This window comes from Falco punctatus (assembly GCF_963210335.1).
Source record: "Falco punctatus genome assembly, chromosome: 7".
In the NCBI taxonomy this organism is placed as follows: Eukaryota; Metazoa; Chordata; class Aves; order Falconiformes; family Falconidae; genus Falco; species Falco punctatus.
In genome coordinates, this window is record NC_137587.1 from 2085630 (window position 1) to 2108862 (window position 23233).

Genomic DNA, 23233 nt, shown 5'->3' on the forward strand with positions numbered 1-23233 from the left:
ACTAATTTGAAATAGTCTCAGAAATTAGACCTTAAGGTGGTTAGGAATTTTGACACTGTAATTGCAGAACACTTTTTTTTCTTTGCCGGGCTCTCGGCAGTGACTGCATTGACTGGTTGCCTGAACACGGTGCTGTGACTTGGGCTGCGGAGTTTGCTGCCAGCAGGGGAAGGTCACACAGATCACCTGTTGTACGGCTGAATGAGCAAGAGGTTTTGTGGGACGGAATTAGGCTGCCTGGGAAGAGAAAGGGAACCAGAGAGCCGAGTGTACGTGTAGACATCACGCTCATATAAATGGACATCGCTGTTTCTCCCACAGGCAGTGAGACACTTCACGAGGGTGATTCAGGACTTGGGGTGAATCACCTTCTGGAGGTCCTGTTTGTATAGGAAGATTAGAAAAATCGGGCCTTTCATTCAGGGCTTTGGTCAGCTGCTTAGAACCAGGCTGGATGGATCTGAGCCAAGGTCTCTGCGTCTTTGAGAAGTATTAAAGAGCAAATGAGAAATCGTATTAGTGTTAGCTGCTTCAGCCTGTTAAATCCATTTCAGGACGTGAGATGACCTTTTAACGTGAGTTATGGGTGTGCTGGGACCCCGGCCCATCCCTCTGGCCCTCGGTGTGCGTCGGGCTGTGCTCAGGCTCGGACGGGCACACCGGCTTGTGTGTGAGAACCTAAAGCGGTCTGTGCGGTCAACAAGCCAGCAAGGGCCTTTTCACAGTAAGCTGTACTACAGTAGAGTAAATACATACATACGCACACACTGTCCGCACCGCCTGCACCCCGTAGTTCTGGAGTTTTTACTGGGGAGAGGAGAACGTTCCCCGACTGGCGGGGCAGGAGAGCGGCTCTGGTCACCGCTGGGGGGGCATTACGTGCCCATCAGTCAGTTCTGCACCGTGTTGGCAGAGGTGGTTTGGACCAGACCAAGTAGCCCTAAAACTTCTGCTGTGAGCCCCGTTAAGTTCACTGAACTCCTTAATGTAGACACAAGGCTGTCCACATATTAAATTCAGTGACTGAGCTGAAAACAAATACAATTAACCTAAACAGTTTCATTTGACACAGAAAATGTTTTTGAGCCTGTGATTTGAATATTTATTTCTAGAACGTGTGCCATTTTAAAGGAAAATGTCCATGGTAGAAATTCTGATAATTTTTTTTGAACTGTTTTGCTTAGGATTTGGTTTTATTCCAGGAGGAAAGGTAATTTCAGATGTTTTTCTTCTTCACCGATTCATTTTTTTTTTCCTATCCACTCATTAACCACAGCAAATATATTTGCCCTGCTTTGTTAGGTGTGTCCCTTTGGACAGCATCTTATAGTCTGTGTTCGGACTAAATTTAGAGGGAGCTTCACCATTCGTTGCAGCCCTCTAATTATAACTGCAACGGCCACAAAATTGATCCAAACTAAATTAAAAACCATATTGCTGCTGCTGCTCCCACCTTTTGGATCATCTGAATATTTATTCAGCTAGTGATGCTTCTGAAACTGGAGAATTTCTTGGTTTTGAAGAAGGGGGAGAAAAACAGCCTAGCTGAGCTTTGACTTCAGAAACCTTGCTTGGTCCTATTTCTGGTGATTTTTTTCCTTTTTTTTTTTTTTTTTTAATCCACCCATGCACCCCCATGGCAAAGCACACTAGCCCTGCTGGTAGGAAGACGTCAATAATTCAGATCACATTATACCGGCACTTCAATCAAATACAAAGTTACCTATGTTTCAGAAACATTTAAAATTCCTAGTTACGTAGGAAGTTAATTTGAAAGAGCAGCTGAATGCCTCCTGGAAAACGCTGAGAGTTTCTCTTTAGTACCCATTCTGCTTGCTTGCTCTTATCGTATATTTTCTGCATTTCTCTAACCTTGTTCTTGATGACAAAAGACATTTGCATGAAAACAGGATCTTTGTTTCTTAAGTGTTCATCTGTTCCCGCTGTTTATTCCCCACCTAAAGTCATAATCCTCTGTTTGTGGCATCACAATTGGTTGCAGTGGAAATTATTATGTCATCACAAACAGAGGATTATGACTTCAGGTGGGGGGATAAGCAGCGGGAACAGATGAACTCTTAAAAGCAAAAATGCTGTTTCATGTAAATGTCCTTGGTAATAAAGAAGAAAGGGAAGCAAAACACAGAGAAACAGAAAATTGGTATGAGCAGACTTGTGCCTGAACAGTAGGGCAGCAGATTTTCCTTCAGGCAGGAGCAGCTATTTTAAATTAGGGACATGTCCATGTAGAATTTATTCTTTTAAATGTTTTTCCCTCAATTAAAAAAAATAATAAATACTGATGTTGCTACTCAAATACTGAGATGACTGCTCAGTTCAGGGAGGGATTTTTCGTCTTTGTCCGGTGTTCCTTTATTCCTTTGTGTATGTGTTTGTCAAGCCACTTTTAATCTTAAGGGAGTTTCCCTTTTTGTGCCTGCTGATAGGTTTTTCAAGCCCAGACCCCACCATTTGGAATGGAGCATCTGTCCCGTGTAAAGCAGGATGGCCATGCTGGAAGCTCATTTAAATCACGCTGCTGAGCCAATCAGCCAAATGCTTTTCACGGGCTGCTTCCATTTAAAACCACAAGCAGCAAGCTGACATTTCTCTTCAGCATCATAAGATGGAAAGCTCTGAAATACCCGGTAGCAATCTCAGCTTGTACCTTGGTTGGGTTTTATCCCAGCTTCCCCTCCCCCCCCAGCTCCATGTTGCAGCTGGTCTATTCTTTAGTAGCAGGAGGTTAAAAAAAAATTATTGGTGCAAACCAAAAGGTTTATAAGAACAGAAACTAAAATCCTGAGTAGAAATGAGGGTAGGGAAAGATTAATAACAAAGCCTATTGTGTGCCTTCTGTGGTAGCAGCCAGTTTGACTTGCTTTCATTAAAATTCTCCTTGTTAGCTTGGGTGATGTGTTGGGGTGATGGACTATTTGATGTCTGAGAAGTGGTGAGAAGTTAGCTGTCTAATGATGGACTAATTAGAAAGCCCATCCTAGCAGGATCCATGGAAATTGATTTGCACAGTGCCATTTTTGCTAATGAGAATCATGAATACATGTTTGCAGCCCTTTACTTACTCTTCCTACCCACAGCTAATGAAAGAGAAGCAATCATTAAGAGCGCAGCTACAATCTATCCAGAGTTTCCTTTGCCTTGTACAAATAGCCATACTTTATGACCTTCAGTTTTAAATAATACTTTTCATAGGGAAGCAAGCTCCGCATGTCTGCCTCCTGTAAAGTGTGTGTGTTTTCTAATGCATCTCTTCTCAAGAGTTATCCTCACTAATAGGGAGTCAATATCTTCTCTGTGCAATTTACAGGAAATTACCGTTGCTGCACAGGACTAGAAGAAACCATGAGTATGTAGTCTGAGTAAAATTAAAATTAATTAGATGATTTTTCCTACAAGGGCATAATATGTCCATCCACAACTAGGTCAAGCATTTTTAGTATTTACCATTCTCAGGCAAACAAAAGACCTCTTACTTTTAGCATGTCATCTTATGATTTTATTTGAATTCATATTTACCCATTTGCTTTCAGATGCCCTTAATCTGCCCAGATGGTATATGCCCAGCCAGGCCCATATGGCCCAGAGACTATCCACAAAGCTAAAATTTTCTGCACAAAGATCTCCCGAATGAAATATGGTGCTGATCAATGCAGTGTGGCTTCCCGTAAGTAATTCTCCGTTGTCCCTAGGACTCTAGCTTCCTATCACCTCCCAAGCCTCTCGAGGCCCCCTCTGGCCGGTAATGATCTGGCATTGCCTTGCTTTTCTCTTTCACCTGCACACGTTCACGTCAATTCTACCATAATTAAAGAAAACTATAGACCAATTATCCCTTAACTTAGCTCTTTTAGGTGCATCTTAACTGATGTAACCAATAGCTGGGGATATAGCATTAGGCTCCCAGAACGGGCTGTAGCAAAGTATTAATGTGGTTTTCGGTGAAATGGATGTCCCTTAAATGCCACCAGGCAAAGGTAGAGTTGAAGAAATAGAAGCTAGTAGCTGATGGCCAGCTGAGGGCAAGCAAGGGAATGGCGAGGCGGCTTTGTACGCGGCAGGGAAGGAGTCGGAGCTGGAGATTGTGTGGTGACGACTAGAAATGAGGGGAATGAGTTGAAGCTGCTGTTACCTGGATGAACTAGAAGAGGGATAGCAGAGGAATCGGAGTGAGTTATCACAAGGGAAAATAATGGGAAATTTTAATGTAGGAGAAAAGGTATGAGTGACAGTGTCTGAGTTTTTTAGGTTTCTTCTTAGTTAAGAGATAGGAAAAAGGAACTCCTGAGGAGCCACAGACAGAAAGCAGGTAGGGAAACTTGCAAAACTTCATGAGAGACTAGTAAGAGGAGGGTAATTTGCTCCAGGACAGGTAGATGATGTGTAGCTGGTATTACAAAACACTGCGGTGTTGGTGTCAATGTCATATTTAAATATGAACAAGAAAAGTCCAATTTAGTGTAATGAAACTGAGCTACCTGTACATAACCAGGAACATAAACTATTTTGCCAGAAAGGAATTTAGGTGAGGTCAGCACTTTATTTCTGTGGTTGACCCTGCCAGTTTACCTTGTGCCTGCGTTTGCTGTTTTACTTCAGGGAAGATCCTGTGCATTAGTTCCCTGAAGCAAAAGCCTTATCTGATTTTAGCAGTGAAAACTACTGTAAGTGTCTTAATCTAATGGTTTGCTTTTTCCCCTGAAAGAAGAGCTTTTCTAATTTAAGAATTTACTTGTAAATCATCTATTCATGTTTGGGATGTAGCATCTGTAAAAGATATATGCATGTGTATATTCCATATGTATTTATATATGAAAAGCATCTAGATATGCTAGGTACAAGATTTTGAATTTCTTTGCTGTGCTGCGTTACCACCCAGCATTAGCTACTCATTAGTTTTGTGGGGTTTTAAATATTTAATCCTTTTTGTTCCTGTAGTGGAATCTACGTAAGAGATTAAGAAGAAATGTCAAACCCTTATGCACTTCTGCACTGTTACTGGAATAGGTTTTCAGTCATCTTATAATGCATACCATTCGACATCTAAATGTGCTAACACATACAAAGAAACAAAACCTAACACTTTCTTTAAATCAGCCTGTTTGGACGTTTTTTGTGTGCAAAACTTATTTCAAAATGAAAATGAACCTGCAAAACAATTGGATGGATGCATAGCTCAGAGATATTCCAAAATGCCAATCAAGGAAGATTATCCAGTATAGCAGACTAGAGAAGATTTATTTGTAGACCATATTAGGACTTTCAGAACTCATATTTCTTTAGAAAAATGAATGTAAGGTATGGGAATACAGTAATGTGATCCACTAGCGTTGTGTAATGTGCAGAATTAATGACTGATTATCTTTTTGAAGAAATGTTGCTATATATGGGCTCAAACATCTGGGTTTAATTTAAAGTTCAGGTCATATGGCTGTTTACTTGTAAATAAATACTCTAGATTGGTGACTTGTTGGCCTGCTTGGGACAAAAACAAAAAAGATGTTATGGACAAGTGGTTTGTATGGCATTTATGCTTGTTCATTTCTGATAAATGCATTAGTTAACTGTAGTCTGTTGTATAAATCAAATATAAAAACACGTTGGGTGATAGGATTTTGCCAAGACGTCGTCAGTGTTGGTCACGTAGCCGAGTATCTGTGCACTGCGCTGAAGTCTGCCTTGTTCTTCCTGTATAGAAAACATCCGTGCGTCCGAAGAGCTGCTGTGTTCTGGAGGATCTGATAGCAGTTTGCATAGATGTAGTGGGCAGTAGGCAGCCGCTGGGCAGTGGATTCGCTGTAGTAATTATAGAATGCTCTGTGAGCAGACCTCGTGCCCTTCCAGTGTTCAGGTCAGAGGCACAGTCTTCACAGGCATGGAACTACTTGGCTGCAGTGAAGGAAAATAATAAAGGAAAGGCCACGTTAATGAGAAAGCAATGAGCGATGTTAGAAACCTAAGACACTTTGTTAGAAAAACACTAGTGATATACCTCGCTGGTATCTGGTGCCCTGCCACGTAAAAAGAAATCACCTACACAGTTCTGTTCTCACCTAAATGCTGCCTTTGTTCGGCTTTATGCTGTCCCCCCCATTGCCTGTGCTTCTCATCTTTCTTCCCTTTCCATTTCATTTTCCCAGTGGGATTGCCCTGCCACCTGTGCAGGCTCCTTTTCCCACTGCCGAGAACCTCCTATCCTCTCTTCCCTTTCTTCCTCCTTTTATTCTATTTACTTGCCACTAAAAGTCGCTTTTATGAGCTGTAGTATTCTTGTTTTCCCTCAATTGTATCTTAAGAGAGGAAGAATTCGGTGGTCAGTCTTTTAAGGTGGAGGGGTGCTGTGGGTGGGCCTGGGTCGTTCTCCAACCGGGAGCTTTCCTCAGGCAGAGCCCATGGCCCTGGGGAGCGCGAAGGTGAGATGGTCGCTGGCGCTTCTGCTTGCTTGAGCAGGAGGTTGTTACAGCAGAGCTGCTGAAATATCCAAAGACCCCTAGCTTTTTGTGTCACGCTTTATAGGGCAACTGTTTTTATCAGATGTTTGGATTTGCTTTTTAAAATGTAAAAAAATATTTTTGTTGTCCTTGTCATCTTCCCTTCACTTCAGTTTTTACTGCCGGTAGAGCGTAGTGGCAAACGCCTGGACAGCAAGCTGGCTTTGGGTAGGCTTTAATGCCAGCAGCTCCTCCTGGGCTGCTGCTGCCTGTATTATGAATCTTCGCTGAGTTTTGCTCCAGGTTTTACTTTCCTTTAAAATGGTGTTAAAACGTAGCCCTTCACAGCCAGGGAAATCAAAGCACTTGAGCAGCTGGCAAAGTAAACGTTTGTGTTTTAGAGTCTGTCCTGCATTTTGTCATTTATTTAAGACTGGTGAAGTACGGGAAGTATCTCCATCATTTGCTGAAGTGTAGCTGGAGGGAGCAGTTGCAGAAAGCCTTTTGTGTGTTTTCAGTGGGGTGGTTGGGAATCCTAGTCAGGGAACAGAGAAAGTCTGGAATTAAGGTGATGAATCACAACGTTGAAGTTCAGCAGCAGTGATTATTAGAATATTTTTGAGGAACTCATTGACTGAAATATGTTTTTAATAGTCATACATCATATTACACATTTAAAAAATGGAAACCTTCAGAATTTTTTTAATGTAAGGGATACATATAAAGAATAGATAAGTTATCTTGGTTTATGGCCTGTAGTTTTCTATTTAGAAGACAGATGAGTAGAATATTCCTGTGTTACCTGTTCATCAGTCATGTAAATTTGCTGCACGCTCTGATTTCGTCAAGACAACCGCAGCAGTGAGCTTGTGAATCATCCTGCGGTTGGGTAGCCCTCCTAGACTACCCTCTCCCAACAGCCTGTCCCAGCAAAACCAAAAACTATTCTGCTTTGCAATTCAGGGTCCCCTCCTGCCCCTACGTGTCCCTGACCGAGTGAAGTCTGTTGTCTCTGGGGTTTAATAAACCAGGTGAGTTGAGGATGATGACTCCACCAGATTTTCTTTCTCACTGTGTTGGGGACCAGCTTGGCTTATGCACACTGCCTACCCATAGCTTTGATTTGATTTTTCTCTTTTATTCCCTTCACAGCTGGGTAGCATAATTTTTTTTTTTAAAAAACCAACAAAATCCTCAGAACAACTTTGAAAATCTGCAGTAAAGAACAGGATCCATAGCTTTATTCAAAACTTGAGACAGAATAAAAAAGGCAGATTTATAGTTTTCTCTGCTGACATTTTTCAGTCCGTGCTAAAAAGAAATGAAGACACTTGCCTAGGGAAACATCTTGGAGAAGACGGTTAGGAAGAAAAATAGTTTAGTTAACTAAATTTTTGATTCATTTCTTAGTTTCTGTATCTACCCTACAGCCTGAAGTCCCCCAGAGTGTTAGGTTTGCATAGAAGTGGTCATGGGTCATAGAACACCAAGTTTTTCAGTGGTTTTGTTAGGATTAAGTCTTTTGTCTGAAGAACTCCCAGAAGCTTGATACTCCAAAAGTCCAGTGTATAAAAGCTGAAAAACAGATACAATGATGTGGTGATCAGTGAAACCATCACTGGATATAACACTTTGCTCTTTTAGTCTCGCTGGCTTTCTCCGAATGGCTCAACAACACAGGGAATTTTGAAAACCGCAGCTCAGATATGAAAAGTCTGTTAACACCAAGCAATTAATTAACTTCGCAACAATTGTGCTTGGTTTCCTGTGGCAAGCGTGCATTACATATACAGGCACCACATGCGTTGTCTCTGCAGTGCAAGTATTGAATTCTTAAAAGTTAGACATGATTCCGTTTAATTTCAACGTGCACATTTTATCCAAATCCAGTTGCATAGGGTAGTTCCTTCATTAGAAGGAATTTAATTTTGAAATTCTTAGCTCTGACTGAGAGACTCGGACCCAGACACACACACACACACACCCACACCCCCACTCTTTTTCCCCAGGGTCTCACCTCTCCAGACCACCAGTACACAGCGCCCAGGGTGCTGGCCCAGCAGGAAGGGCCGCACTGTAGCCTTTGCTTACTTTCCAAAAAAGTGTGCTTATCGCCTTGCAAATATTGGCTATTGCTGACACGCTATGTGAGCATTCAGGCAATTTTCTTGTTTCTGAAACTTTGGGGAAGGAACTGATGCTTGTACCCTTGTTCCAGCTGCTCCTGCACCTGTCAATAACAACTGGATTCCAGTTTACCACAACCTAAAAATGTTCCCAAAGATCCTGGCTTTCATGAACGCCAGGTTTTGTTCCCACATGTCTGACAACTGGGATACTGTCCCTACAGCTTAGAACATCTCTGGGCTGCACTCAGTAGTGACAAAACAAGAGTGCTTTATCGCTGTTGGGAGGAGTGCACCGGAACTGCTGCTGAACAAGGCATCCACCTTACTGTGACAGACAAACGTTTTAGTTAGCACAGGTATGTTTTCCATCGTGTTATTGATGGCAAGAAAGATAAGGATGTAGAGAGAGCGGCCTAAATACACTGTTGTATTTCATATCTGCTTGAAATGCTTTGAAATGGTTAGTAATGGATAGCAGGCTTGGGGAATTGTAGGGTTTAGCCAATACACCAAGCAACAGGTGCATTCAAACTAAGTCAGTGCATCTCTCTCCAAATAAATTTTAAATACGAGGGTATTTTGCCCTGTATTACCTACATCCAATGTGTATGGGCTGTCTTCTTGGTTGAGGATTGCACATTCTCTTCTCTGCAGGTCAGTCTCTCCTAGAGTAAGACCATTTTCTGCTGCTGCAAAAAGAGAGTAACAGATTTATATTGACCGACTAACAGCCCATCCAGTGATTAAAGTTGCTGATTCTTTTGAAATTACTGGCTACTAGCAGGAGAAGCCAAAAGTGAGAGGACGTGAAGGACTAAGCTAGGATAAAGACCTCTGTTAACAGTAAAATTGTAGATTTAATATTCTCACTTTGCTAATGGATTTTTTTAAAATCTTATTATCTTTTGGTGAGAAAGGACAGGCTGTAGACGTCCATGCCTGATGCTACTGCAAAAATGTGTTTTATTTTATATTAATTTATTGGTTATATTTATATTCATGTAAGCAAATAGAATATGGATATTCTGCTTTAGTGACTTGGAACTATATACTGCAATATTAATTTCATCTGTCTGTTGTGTTAGACAGAAGACCAAGTGTGAGACAAGAATGTACCAGGCAATATTTTTATTAGACAGCTTTAACCACAGGTGCGTGTTGGGGTGTAGCATGTTGTACGGGGTTGTTACTCGGAGTATTTGGCTGCATGAGATGCTGCTTTTAAGTCCGCAGAGAATAGTAGTAGGGTGAGGGAAGGAGGGATGAGTGTTTGTCTTTCTTCCAAGTTTTTGTGTCAAGATTTTTCGTTGTACTTTAAATCAAGAGAGTCTCCAATTATGCTTAGGTGCATCCACAGCAAAGTCTTGCGTACCTTAATTTAATAAGCTGGCTTTGTTGCAGCAGTGTTAATGCTGATCTTGTGACAAGAGTCTGCCTTCACAAGATTTTGGATCTGTCTCTGCAAGCCTAGTAGACCTGTGAAAGAGACTAGAAACAAATGGAGAATTATATGGGCTGGATCTCCAAATATTTGAGTTTTTCGTAGGTAGAAATCAAAGGATCAATAAGGTGAGAGTTCAGAGCATGATTCTTTTCCACTGTGCTGTGAGTCATCGCAACAGGAGAAACACTTATTCCTTCCAGCAGTAAAAGCAGGTGAGGTGCTTAGATGAAATAACAAGGAACGCTTAATGGCAGGTGTTATGTTGGCACACAGTCTCAGCCTGAAAGTACTGGGGTGGAAAAATTAGATGAGATTAAACACTTCGCAGTATCGCTTCCCTTGGAGCCATGCGAAGCTGGCTAGGTCGCTGGGACCACAGCAAAGAAGTGTCAGGTGAGCTGAAGAGCTGTAAACCAGGGCCTGCTGCTGACAGGGGTGGGAACGGGGATCGTTGGACACGTGAGCTGAGCTCTCCACTAGCTCTGCTGCTAAGGACCTCTTGTTAAGACATGGGGTAGGAAGCGCCACAGTGTCAGCAGAGTGAGCCTGAGGTGTCCTGGCTGTGCAACATGCGCTAGTGCATAAGCAGGACTGGGTATGCACCTAACCACTGTGGGTGGCTTCGGAGCAGAGATGTCCCTTCCTTTTTGGATGTGTCTCCAGAGGCCACCAGTAGCCTGCGCAATTTGTGGGAGCGCTTACTTCTGTCAAATGACTAATTACCATCATTTGACACCCAGGGTGACACCTAGAACACCTGTCAGGCTCTGCGGAGAATAAAGGCAGGCAGATTGACCCGAGTTCCCCTCTCCTCTCCCAGGGAACTTTAGGACAACATTTCTGGGGGGAGAAAAAGGATAAATACTAACAAATTGCTCTCAGGTATTACCCTTGAATGTAAAGGTAGTAAGTTAGACTCACCGTTGAAATGAATAAAATCCTAGCTGAACTTAACGGCCATTAAAATTGACCTTAGGAAGAACTGGGCAGAAAGAAGTTTGCTGAGACTCAAGGCATTGTGATAAGATTGGAGACAAGGCTTTCTATTTTTTATGAATATAAAGAGCATTCAAAATTACCACTAAATAGGTGTCAAAAACCAAACTTCGTGGTAGGAATGTTAGTGACTGTTAGGAGAAGAACGGAGAATAAAACTGAAAACATCGCTATAGCACTGAATAAATTCAGGGAGCATCCACTTCTGTAATTTTTGTGTGGTTTAGGTTCCTTTGTCCCTATCATCACTCCCTCCATCTCAGGAAAAATAAACACCAAAAAAGATAGAAGGACTACAAAAGATGCAGAGAAGGGTGGCAAATACAATTTAAGGTTTACAACAATTTCCATGTTGAGGAATGACTTGACTGAGTCTCTACACTGTGGAAGAGAAATCGCATGGAGGAAATCTGGGATGCAGGCTCCTTAAATCGTGAGCATCAAAACAGGGAATAGTTGTTCACTGTTTCTCCTCATACGAGAACTGGAGATCATTAATGAATTTGTTAGCTGGTAGGCTCAAAACAAACGAAAGGCAGCATGTCTTTTCACAGCATCTGTAAACTGGGATCTTAGTGCAAAAGTTTACGTGGGTGGAAGAAAAATCCATCAGGACCTATTAAACACAGGGTTACCAGGTGTAGCTGAGATCAACCCCCTCAGCTGTAAATAGCTAGAAACTAGGAGAGCACATGGAGGAAGTATCATTCGCTATAAATTCGCCTTGTGCATCCCTTCGTGTGTGTCCAGGTGGTGTTACCAAGAGAGACAGATACTGGGCAAGGTGGTGGTTTGGTCTCATCTAGTTTTCAGTCATTCTCACTTTAAAAAGAAAATAAAATCCAAGGTCCTTGCTTTAGGACATAATTAATGTTTCCTTTAGGCTAGTTAATTCCTGTACCTGCTTTTCAGAATCTGCCCGTCGCACGTTTGGTAAGGATTGCTGTGGGAAGCGGGCATGCTGAATCACACCTGTTGTCTGTTTCAGCCAGAGCACTGTATCTCACTGTGCCTATGCATTCCAGTGTAAGTTTCTTTTTTAAAATATAGTATGCTTCCATAGTGTTCAGTGCAGTTGTGGGAGATGACGGAATTATTAAAAGGATACTGTGAACTCTGAATCTGTGCAGGAGCTTAGAGACATTGCCAATATGGTGATGAGTACTTCACTGACAGTGTTTAAATTCCTCTTTTCTTTACTGACACCTTTGATGTAAAACTGAAACCTAGAGCTACAGATGTTACATAGTGTTACTTAACGCCTTATGTTGCTTGCAGAAGTTCAGATCCCCACCCCACGTTTGCTCCATTAGTACTGCTCGGGAGAAACAAATGAAGTACCGAATATACCCAAGCACAGGAACACCTCCGAGGGCATGTACTGGCACATTTGTATTGTGGCCCTGAAAGCAGCAGCAGCGTATTGTACCTGCAGCAAACAACAACATACTCCAGCCTACCTCGGGCTGCGGCTGCTCGGGACGCCCCACACAAACCAGGCAGCCTAGGGGTGCACCCCCAGAGGGCCTGGGCAGGGCTGCGCCGCGTCCCGCAGCCCCCTCTGTCTCGCATTCCCACCGCCCTGACGGGTGGGCAGCCTGCAGGAGAGCACTGCCAGCCTGCGGGTTTACATCATCCCCAGGTGGCGTCCAGTTACTGTGGGACATGCTTAGGATAGACAGCTTATTTGTTAATTCGTACAAACATTTTATGGTCTCTTTATTCAGTGAAAGCCTTTAACAGAACAGTAGGCAAGCAGAAACACAGCTGGAGGTGATTCTTCAGCCTTTCCTTGCTGCCTCCAGTTACTTGCATCTCCCTAACCTTGGTTAGGATGGGGTGAGCAGCCTCCTGCTGTAGTTCTCCTCTATTCCCCAGTGTCCGGCTGCGGGGAACGGAGTGACTAAGCACCTGGCATGGACTGTTCAGCACACGTGGGTGCAAAAAGGCAAGTTAGTGGCAGGAACGCAGAGCTGGTGACATACTGAGTTACTGAGCAAATGTTGGTTGCTTCAAGGCTGTAGAAGGCAAACGTTAATTTGTGATGTTGAATTGAATGCTCTCTCTTTAAAGAAGCGCTGGGATGCCCTTAGCCATGTGACTGTCATGTAACAACACATGGCCCTTTTTGTCATCTTGATTAGTACTACAGTTAATTTACAGAGCTGGAGAATATTTTGCTTGAGTTTCGGACATGGCCTCCTTTCCTCACTGCTTCATTTAAATAGTTTCTGGCAGTCTCACTAAAGGCCATTCCTGATAATGTAGTTCTCCTTGCTTTTGCGACTCTTCATGCCTTTGTAGAAGTTGCCACAATGAGACTCTTGTTCTGTCATGGGAGAATTTCTTATTGTCATAGTAACTAACTGTGAATAATGCAGCTGTTAGTATTTTCAGATACAGAGGGGTAACTGACACAATTGAAAGAAAACATGCTTTTCATGGCAGTTTTTTGGTAAGATGGCATTGAACTGATCATCTGTCTGGAAGAGGAAAGGAGAGTTTGTTTTCTCAAAACTTAAATCAGTTTGTTGAGTCTCAGCCTGATCCACACCAGGCACTCTGCTAGGTGATGAAACCTGGAGTCTTTGCAGGCAGAGGAGATGGGAGATCAGTGGCAGCCAGGACAACACCGAGTACCCACTGCTACTGGAGGGCAGATGGTGTTGCAAACAAGGACCGTTGCAGAGCCACATGGATGGCCCAAGCCAGCCCCAGGATGTTGAGGTGGTGGTTTGGCCAGGACAGAGGGGCGTTGCGTGCAGACCTGTATTTGCCTTGGGTCAGTCTTACCACCTTCTTTCTTTGAGGTCAGATTAGCTCTAAATTTGCCTGGATATAAAAAGGAAACCTGGAACTGTTCGGCTGGTTTTTCATTTTCATATGGCTATCTTTGTTGCTGTTCTTTTCTGAAAGTGAATAAACCAGGTCTGGTTAAAATTGAGTTACTGGCTCACTTATTTGACATTGTTCTTTTCATTGCAAGCTCAGGAAAAAAACCCAGGTATGGCTGGAAACTGTTGCGAGCTGTCAGCTCAGATCGAGTATGGTCTGTGCAGCTCAGTGCAGCATGCAGTGTTTACTGCAGACAAAAGAGAAGGAAGTATTGTTAATTCTTGCTGCATAGTTTTCTGTGAGACCTGAAGAGAATGCTAGGAGGATTTTGATTTTTGTTTCTGTCTTTGTAAAAGACATTTTGTGTTTGCCAGGGTGGTGTTCGCCACAAGCCAGATGTCAGCAGAGCCCAGACCGGAGCTCAGCCCGGCTTTCCCCGACACCTTGCGATGCACTAGGAGCCTGGCAGGAGAATCTCAGTCATCCATCCTTATCCCATCCTGTTCTGCCACCATTTCCCCTAAACAGTAACCCAGCATAATCCTGCCCCACGCTGGTCTCGGCTGCAGGCTTTTCAGTCAGTGCTGATAATTAGACTTTGAGATAAGCCATCTGCTTGCTGGCCCCCGGTGGTCTGTGGGCTTGGCACTGAGCGGCGAGGCCAGTGACAGGTCTGCGGCAGGAGAAGCCTGGCAGTGACACAGCAGCTGCTCGCCGAGATACCGAGCGCTCTTGCGATTGAGCACCTACGTGCTGGGGGTTTTAAAATATCGCTGGCCAGGAGGAGCAAACAGCGCTCCCGTAAACAGCGCTTTCTGTCTCTCCGAAGCGTGCGCTAATGAAGGAAAGTCAGGGTGGGAGGGCAGAGAGGGCTGAATTCGGTAATGCATTCATGTTTTCATCATGCTTCTGAGCATCCGAGCAGGGAAGGGAAGGCATGTTCTGCCCAAGTAATTCTGGCTCATTATAAATGGAGGAGGCCAGGGAAAAACCTGCCTCTTAGGTGTTGGTTGTTCAGTGGTTTTGGCAGTCTTGTCCCCCTCATACAGATCAGCAATATGTGAAGCTGTATTTGCGTTGGGGATAGATAGCTCAAATTAACGCCTTATTAGAGGTTTAAAGGCACTATGCATCTTATCAGGCCCCGTGCTGTGACTGAGACCTGCTTACGCCTGGGGTCACTTCCAGTTCTTCCTTTTGTTTCTGCTCTCGCCCCACCATTTGGCTCAGAATCCCTTTCTTATTGCAGGCTCCTTTCTGCTGTGACTCTGACACCGGAGTGCAAAAGCTTCATCATCGTTATTATTGTTACTATTCATCATTATTAAAGCCCTAATCTAGTCCAATTCTTATTGGTGAGCAAATGGGCTGGGTTTTTTTTTCCATTTCCCTGTCGTGCAGCGAGCATCTTGTGTGGACAGGGATAAGGGATGGATGTTTGGTTTCTTTTCTTTCCAGAAGTGAGTGGAAGCTTAGTTCAAATCAGTCTCTGTCTGCCTGGCTAGATTGGCGGCAGGATAGCTGCATTTTGTATTGGGCGGGAAGCTTCTTACTTGTAAGGGTGGTCCCAGGAATTCCAGCTCTGTGGGTCGGGGGGCTTCAGGGACATCCCAGAGGGTGTAGCAGTCTCCTTCTGGACCTAGGAAGAAATGGGAGTCTTTCTATTTACTTAATGGACAGAAGCTTAAATCCTCATATTTAGAGGCTGATTCCACTTGCTTTCTGAGCGATGAGGTGAAACTGACAACAATTGCAAAGGCAAGGCGAGGTGCCCACCTCTCCCTTCATAAAAAAGGAGAGGAAGGTGCTGGAGTTTTAATTGCTTGGGAGGTGCCTCCGATTCTGCGGCGATGGAAGCTGTGAGAAGACCCGTGTTCAAAAGCAGCTGCAGTAGTGGCTGCTGGGGGCAGCGTGGGCAGCGTGGCCTGAGCAAGTGCCACGCCAGCGCTGGAAGCCCGGCTGGGCTCTGCTGGACCCCCAGCAGCAGCTTGCCTTCCCGCCTGCCCTGCCGGGTGAGACGGTGCTGGTGGGAGAAGGACTTGGGAATAAGCAAAGGGTGACAGGGCAAAGAAAAAAAAATGGAGTATCAGTGGAAACCACATCAGATTAAGAAAGTTTAATTACATTTAATTTTAATCCTTAACATTTATCTAAAAGGTGATTGAGGGAAGGTTTATTAGGATTCTGTGTCCCTATAGCCCTTCTTTGAAAGAACAGTGAACAAGATGATTGCTTGCATCTCTAATTAGAAGTTTTTCCCCTCTTGATCACCTAAAGTCAAATTCATTTACTCTGCTTGAAACAAGGATTTAATTTGATTTTTTTTTTTTTTTTGCATCAAAAGATGTCTCTCAAACTTGATACAGAACCACAGCCTGCTAATCAAGACAGAACCCATTACCAGCCCAGTTTTATGAATATTCACATCAGAGGGCAGCACCAACCTCATTAGGAAGGGTGTTGCAATCATTATTAAACTGTTGGAGTCCATTATGATTCGGAGTGCTGTAATGATGACTGATACCCGCTGAGGGCAACTGAGAATAATACCAACGCATAATGACCTCACTTTTTTTTTTCCATAAACCTACAGGGCCTTTGAGGGCTTTCAGCTTACATGGTTTGTGTTCTTTTCATCAAGTGTGTGGAAGTGGTCTTAATATCCCTGATTCTCTTGCACAAGTGGTGTGAAGAGAAACACAAGAGCAATTAGGGAACGTGGAGGTTATGTTTGGGTGATGTCGTAAGTTAGTAATACTACTAATTCTTTCAGATCTTAGGTCTCTATTAATGAGTTGTTTCTTGTCATTTAGGCTAGAAGCTCAAAATTTATAAGCTGGATCAAGCCCCTTCTGTTCCTTCCTTGTAGAGTGAAAAGACGGCACTGCTGTTAAACCTGAGTTTGATCATTCGGGCAGCAGAACTGCTGTAGTTAATGGACCGTCAGCACTGTCAGCATAAGCCCTTTCTCCACTCTCCTTGTGCTTTCCTGGTCCGAGAATAAAATACACTTGAGGTTAACTGTTACTACAAACAATTTGCTACCCCTCTCTTGCTTTTTTCAGATCCCTGCTTTATTCAGGCACAGTGAGAGGAGGTTACCCGGACCTCTCCGCCTCGCAGTCCCAATCCTGCCTTGGTTATATTCATACAAACTAATTTTGTGCAAATTAGCATAGTATTGAAGGATGTTTTTGTTGCTGGCATTTGCAATAATCTGGAGGATGAGCATAGCTGTTGTAACTATATCTAACCAAAGAGTTTTGTGTGATTCTTGCAGTTTCCAATAGTTAAGAGTGATTTCTCCTGCTTTTTTCTGTCCTCGAGACAATTTAACTGTTTTCTTTTAATGATCCTTCTCTGTTCTCCTTGCATCATAGAGATTGTCTTTCGGCCCAGAAGGAAGCTCTCTTTAGGATCTCTCTTTGCTAAGCCCTGAAGGGTGCTGGAAAAGTTGTGGAGGCTGCATGTGCCACCTCTGTGCCTCCTGCAGGCTGGGACTGGAGCCGGGCTGTCTCTTGTAGCGCTGCAGTCTCAGTGCATCTGTTTTAATGTGTTTTTAATTGAGATTTCTTGCTACAATGTTCTTTTTATAAACCTGCAAAAGACTGTTAATGCAACTGGTGAGGCCGATTGTAAATTATTCTGTGATAACGATGCTATAAAAAGGAGGCATTATGGGAAACTAGTTGTAAATTTTAAACAGGACAGCTATGTGCCACCAAAGAGCATCTTTCTTCAGTCATCTTCCAACTTGGCTTCTGCACTAACTTGTGCAAGTTCCCTCTAGCTCTCACTTCCTCAGCTGTCATCTTGTGAAATGTCAGCAAACATGTCCTAGTTGGTTGAAGCATAGTTCACTGAGAAAGTAACATCAGTCTTTGTAGGATGGAAGAGGAAGGAGGTTCAGCCAACTACAGCATTAATTAAAACTAGTGAGGGGAGTGGAAGTGTAAGAGGTCTTGTAATAAGCAGGGCAGAATCTGCCTTTGATTAATGATATTGCCAAGTGGATTAATTAGATTAACTCAAATACTACCTAGAGGGGTCTGTGGAGAAGAATGTCTAGCATTTCAAGAAGAGAAACTGCAGCAGTCATCTTAACAAAGATTGGGACACATCTCCTTTACAGTGATTTGGCAGAAATACCAAGTTGTGAAGCCGCCTGTCTCTGGCAGCAGCAGACATCTCCTAATTAGACTGTTTGCACAACACTTGTTGGCAGGAGAACATATCTTACTTAGGATCTTTGGGGATGCCCCTCAAGTAAACCTTTCCAAGATGAGTATTTAGACTAAGCCAATACATTTTCACCCTGTCACGCTTCACCCCAGTTTCCAGATTTTATTGCTGGTAACATCTACCATTTATCCAGTAACACTTGTGTTCAGCAGAGATGGTCTCTGTTCCAAGGTAAACGTGGACCTTGAGGGAGGCAGATTTTGGGCAAACCCTCGCTGGATGACAAAATGATTGTCACCACTTCCCACATGAAACTTAATGTTTCGCTGAATGATGCAAGGTCACCATCTCAGGTTGATTTATTTCTTCATTATATGTGGCAATAAGCAACAAGTGGAAAAAATGCAGTTCAGGCCTTCTGTTTCTTTTAGAATTACAGTTAGAATTTACTTCTAAAACAAGTGTAGAATGCTCATCAAGAATGGCTGGCTTGAGAAACAACCGTTTCTTTAAACAGGGAATTTCCCCTGCCCTGGATTACATTGCATATGTCCTTTTAAACAGCTTTATTTCAAATAAGGTTATCTTAATTGATCCCCTGAGAGCCTCAGAGAGGTTCCCTGCTGCACCAGCTCTTGATCATTAATGCATTTTACTATTAATGAAGATAAGTAAATACCATGTTGTTTAAAAAAGGGCTTCACCTCCATTATTGCGCAATAGGCCTGCCATTCCTGCAGAGGCTTGCTGATGTTGGTTAACGCTGTTCCTAATGATCTTGGCCTGCAAGATACCGTGTGATGCATTGCGTGGAACCGAATGGGAAGCAGTATATCGGCTCTGGTAGTGATATCCACTGCCTTGAGGGAAAACAAGAGTTTGATGTTCCCTCAAGGCTTACATTTTCAGGAGACACTAAAGTTGCTAGCCTCCCACCTGCATTAACTTTTGAGAGTATTTGAGTACCTGACTCCTATTTTCCTTTAAAATTCCCCACTTAGGTGATTTGTGGAATCCTGAAATTGATAGAGAAATTTTGTCCTTATACACCTCTGAAACCTGAATTACTGCTTTTTGGGGTTTTTTTTTGGTCACTCTGAGTACAGCTGCGGTTTGTAGCAGCTCATTTTGTTTGGCCGTTGACAGACCCATATAAACCCTAGCCAGAAGAGTGAGGAAAGGTTGAGGAAGTGTGCCCACCGTCTGAGAGATGGTGATTGTGTGCAGGACGAATGATAGAAGAGTCTTTCAAAGCAGGTGGAATTAAAGCACTGACACAGTAAGTATAAAGACTGCAACAGTTTTGTTAACATCTCTTCGGCATCCATCACAATTGGTCCTTCTTGCAGCTTGTCCGGTTTTCCCTTTGTTAGGCATCAGAGGATGACTAATACGCCACTATTCAGAAAAATGGGGCTTTTATTGGCGGTAGTCATCTTATGCAGCAGTAATGCTATTTTTAAATTATAACATGCACTTTGCACATAAAACTGTGCTGATTTCACTGTACCTTTTTGATTATTTTCCACAGAAAGCACAGTAGCCTGATTCCTCCTCTAGTTGGCTTTAAGCTATTGTTGCTCCACAGATACCTAACTTGATGTTTTCAGGAGCATGAGACATCTGCTTCTCATACTGGTTTTGGTGGGATCTGCTCTGTGCTTATGAGGAACAGGTCACTTTTGGTGTCCAAACACATAATTTGGAGTTGGTCTTTTGGTGCCTAGCTTTGGCAGTTGTTAAGATCTGAAACTTACAGCAAGATGTTCGTCCCTACTTCAACAGACGAGTATTTAGCCAGTAATTTTCAAGGGGCTTGGTTATTTCCAAAAACTGGGGAGCGATGGGAGTGCAACTCTGCCTGCCCCCTTCAACCTGTTGCAGGAGTTATGTGACAGCTGGAACTGGGAATGTGTGTCCCTGAAGCACTCAGAAAAACATGCCAGTGCACTGTCCATCTCCTGTTTCCCCTACCAAACACATGAATCTTCTTTGGGATTTCACAAGCAAAAGGTGTTCAGAGACTCTGGGAATGGGCCATGTGTTCCTGTTTCTTTCCGTGAAGTAACCGCACGCTTTCGGCTCGTCTGTAAAGCTGGGTGAGTAGGAGGAGGCTGGTTTGTGATACCCTTTCATGTTTGCAGGCTCTTTGAGTGATTTGTTAATGGACAATTATTTTTGGACAGGTATTGGCTTTTTGTTGTTGCTTTAGATTGAAATGGTGGTTTTTACATGTGCAACTTCAATGTAACTGTTGGAAAATCTGTTTCTGACATACTCTTTTTGACAAACCCCTTAATACCCATTGTATTCTGCGATCGGACACATTCCCTACGTGTAATTAGCCTGTCTCATTTCAGGCTTCACAAGAAAACGAAATGAGTACTTTTCCATCATACTGAAGTCATCCTCTTGCTTCCAACCCACACTGCAATTTCATGTGTCAGGCTTTCTCCATGAAGCTGAAGCTCTGTTCTCAAAGAATGAAAAGGAAGTGCGTAATGAATCAAGAATAGGTTCATTTTATAATGTCTTATGTTTAAATGCACAGCTGGGTATGTTGTTGCAGTACTTGTGTATATGTTTAACGTTTGTGCTATGCATAACCACCTCCCGCTCTGCTGAGCGGTGTCTGAATCCTTTACCAGATGAGGATCTCCGAGGCATGGCGCGGAGTAGATTCCTACCTGTGGGAAGTGGGGGGGTGCCTGTTACGTGGATCTTTACATGTGTGTATTTGACATACATATGTGGTGCCAGTTCCTTTAGGATCCGCCGTTACCCAAGTGTTCTCAGTTTAATAACCTGCTCTCAGTCACTTATTTTTGCTTACACTGTCGGCCTCGGCATTAAATCCTTGGGCTTCCTCTCTGCCAAAGGTAAATATTTCTGAGAAGTCTCAAGGGGACTTCTCTTGAGGACAAGAGGGGCGAATAAAATATCTGAAGACAGTATGTAGGGTTTGTCAGAGCAATGTAGTATCAGTAGGACTGCACGAGGAAGAAGCTGAAATTTATCATGGAAGTACTTCCATGACGTGAAGTGATTTTGCATCCTCCAACGAAGACTGGCTTGGTGCTTACCGTGTGACCACTGAAGACCTTTTACCTGATTTATTGTAAGACCTCTGCAAGAAAAGGTGTCCAGCACTGAAAAAACATGGAAGACAAATACTTTTGATTTGTAGTCTTTATAGTTCAGTAGAAAAAGGGCTCCCCTGGACCTTGGTGTTATATATGGAGTTTTATTTCTAGTGCTTCTTGCTACGGTCTGAGCATGCAATGTGAAAAAAAGCTGAGAATGCTGTTCTCCACATATTTTTATGCTCAAAATTTAGGCAATAACAGCATTATGGCTGCATGCACAGCCTTGTTTCTTTTTCCTTATGTGTGTATGTGTATACTATAATCTAAATGCCTTGTCGCATAGTGCCTCTCAGACATGTGTGCGTTTTCGTACAAGCCTTAGATCCCTTGGATAGTACCTTTTACACTCCTTTAATCTTGTCTATTTTCTGCTCCTTTCACAATTGTTATGGTTTAGAATCTTCATGGATTTTTTTTTTTCCCCTGTGACTCTGATCTTGGCATCAAATTCATTATATGCAGAAAGGGTGACGTGGAGAGTAGTAATGAAGTGAATGTGATTCTTCAGAGGCACAAATATTTGCCCAGGTGGTTAGTGCTGTGTAGGGCTGGGGCTACAGACCATAAGCACAAGTAGTACGCTTAGTTTCAAATAATAACCTTGCCTGCATTAGGTAATCTCCAGAATTACAATGGCTACAAAAAGGCACTTCTATTGGAAAAATAGTGTTGCCAGATTATGCACGTTTGCTTCTAATCCTGGAATGTGCCAGCGTATCTGGAATTTTAATGTAAGACTGTTTTTATGTGCTTAAGAACTATTTTAAGGGTGTTAGAGGTTTTAATATATAGCAGTTACAATTTCCCTTTGCTTCCAGGGCATGCACAGTTGGACTTAAGAGTATTAAGGTGACCTGGTTTTATAGGCCATATGGAAAATACTACCAATAAAATACCTCAGAACTCTTTAAAATACCCTAAAATAGATCAGCGTGGTGGATGGTGTAAAAAATTTATTTCTATTCTGTTTAGGATGACCAGTATAATTTGTTTGCCACCTATTTAAGTCTTTTCATCATACCACACTACCTTGTATTAGTTTGGTTCAAAACCTTTAGAAATTCCAGGCTGAATGCAAGCGCTGGGTAGTAGAGAGGGATTATGGGTGATGAGTGGATTGACAGCAGCCCGGAGGAGAAGAACTTGGGGATATTCTCAGACGAAAAATTAAATATGAGCTGGCAATGTGTGCTCGCAGCCCAGCAGGCCAACCACAGCCTGGGCTGCATCAAAAGTGGCGTGGCCGGCAGGGCGAGGCTCTGGTGAGACCCACCCCATCCCCCAGCATTGCCCCCAGCGTAAGGAGGACATGGACCTGCCAGAGCAGGTCCAGAGGAGGTCACAGAGATGATCGGGGGCTGAGAGAGGTGGGGCTGTTCAGCCTGGGGACGGGAAGGCTCCGGGGAGACCTTATTGTGGTCTTTCAATATATTAAAGGGGGCTTATAAGAGAGATGGAGAGAGACTTTTTTTACCAAGGCCTGTAATTAATGGAGAAGGGGTAACTGTTTTAAACTACAAGATTAGGTTTGTTTAGATTAGGTACAAGGAAGAAATTCTTTATGATGAGAGTGGTGAGACACTGGCACAGGTTGCCCAGAGAAGCTGTGGATGCTCCATCCCTGGAAGCGTTCAGCGTCAAGTTGCAAAGGGCTTGGAGCAAACTGGTCTAGTGAAAGATGTCCCTGCCCATGGCAGGAAAGGTAGGGTAGACTAGATAATCTTTGACGGTCCCCTCCGACCCAGTCCATTCTGTGATTACACCCAGGGCTTCTCTGCACACCTATTTGAATGTTTCCTGCATTCACGGATGGCGGTGGAGTTGGCATCTGGGCAGTTAGGGCTCGGGAAAATCTGTAGAGGAAAATCTTTCAGAGACATTGCATCCTAGTGAGATACCTACATTTAGAGATTGTCTACAGATTATTCACTTTAGTTACACAGAAGTAATGTTTGAATTGAGATAATGCAGGCGATGGTGGCACAGTGCCCTTTTGGAGTAGTGTGACATGAGAGGAGACCAGCCAGCTGTTCAGAGGCGTTCCTAGCTGAC

General features: G+C 43.2%; 1 protein-coding gene across 7 annotated transcripts in view; it reads left to right on the forward strand.

Moving 5' to 3' along the window:
• Nucleotides 1-23233, forward strand: part of LOC308067309 (transmembrane protein 263-like) — a 204224-nt gene that overhangs the window by 74537 nt on the left and 106454 nt on the right. For 4 of the 7 annotated variants that reach the window (XM_080395958.1, XM_080395959.1, XM_080395960.1 and 1 more), the window contains one exon: nucleotides 3552-3685. The exons of the other annotated variants lie outside the window; for them this stretch is intronic. In XM_080395958.1, coding sequence (XP_080252084.1) covers nucleotides 3571-3685 — 115 coding nt within the window. In that variant the 5' untranslated portion in view covers nucleotides 3552-3570. The remainder of the gene's footprint in view (nucleotides 1-3551; nucleotides 3686-23233) is intronic. 7 annotated transcript variants of the gene reach the window in all.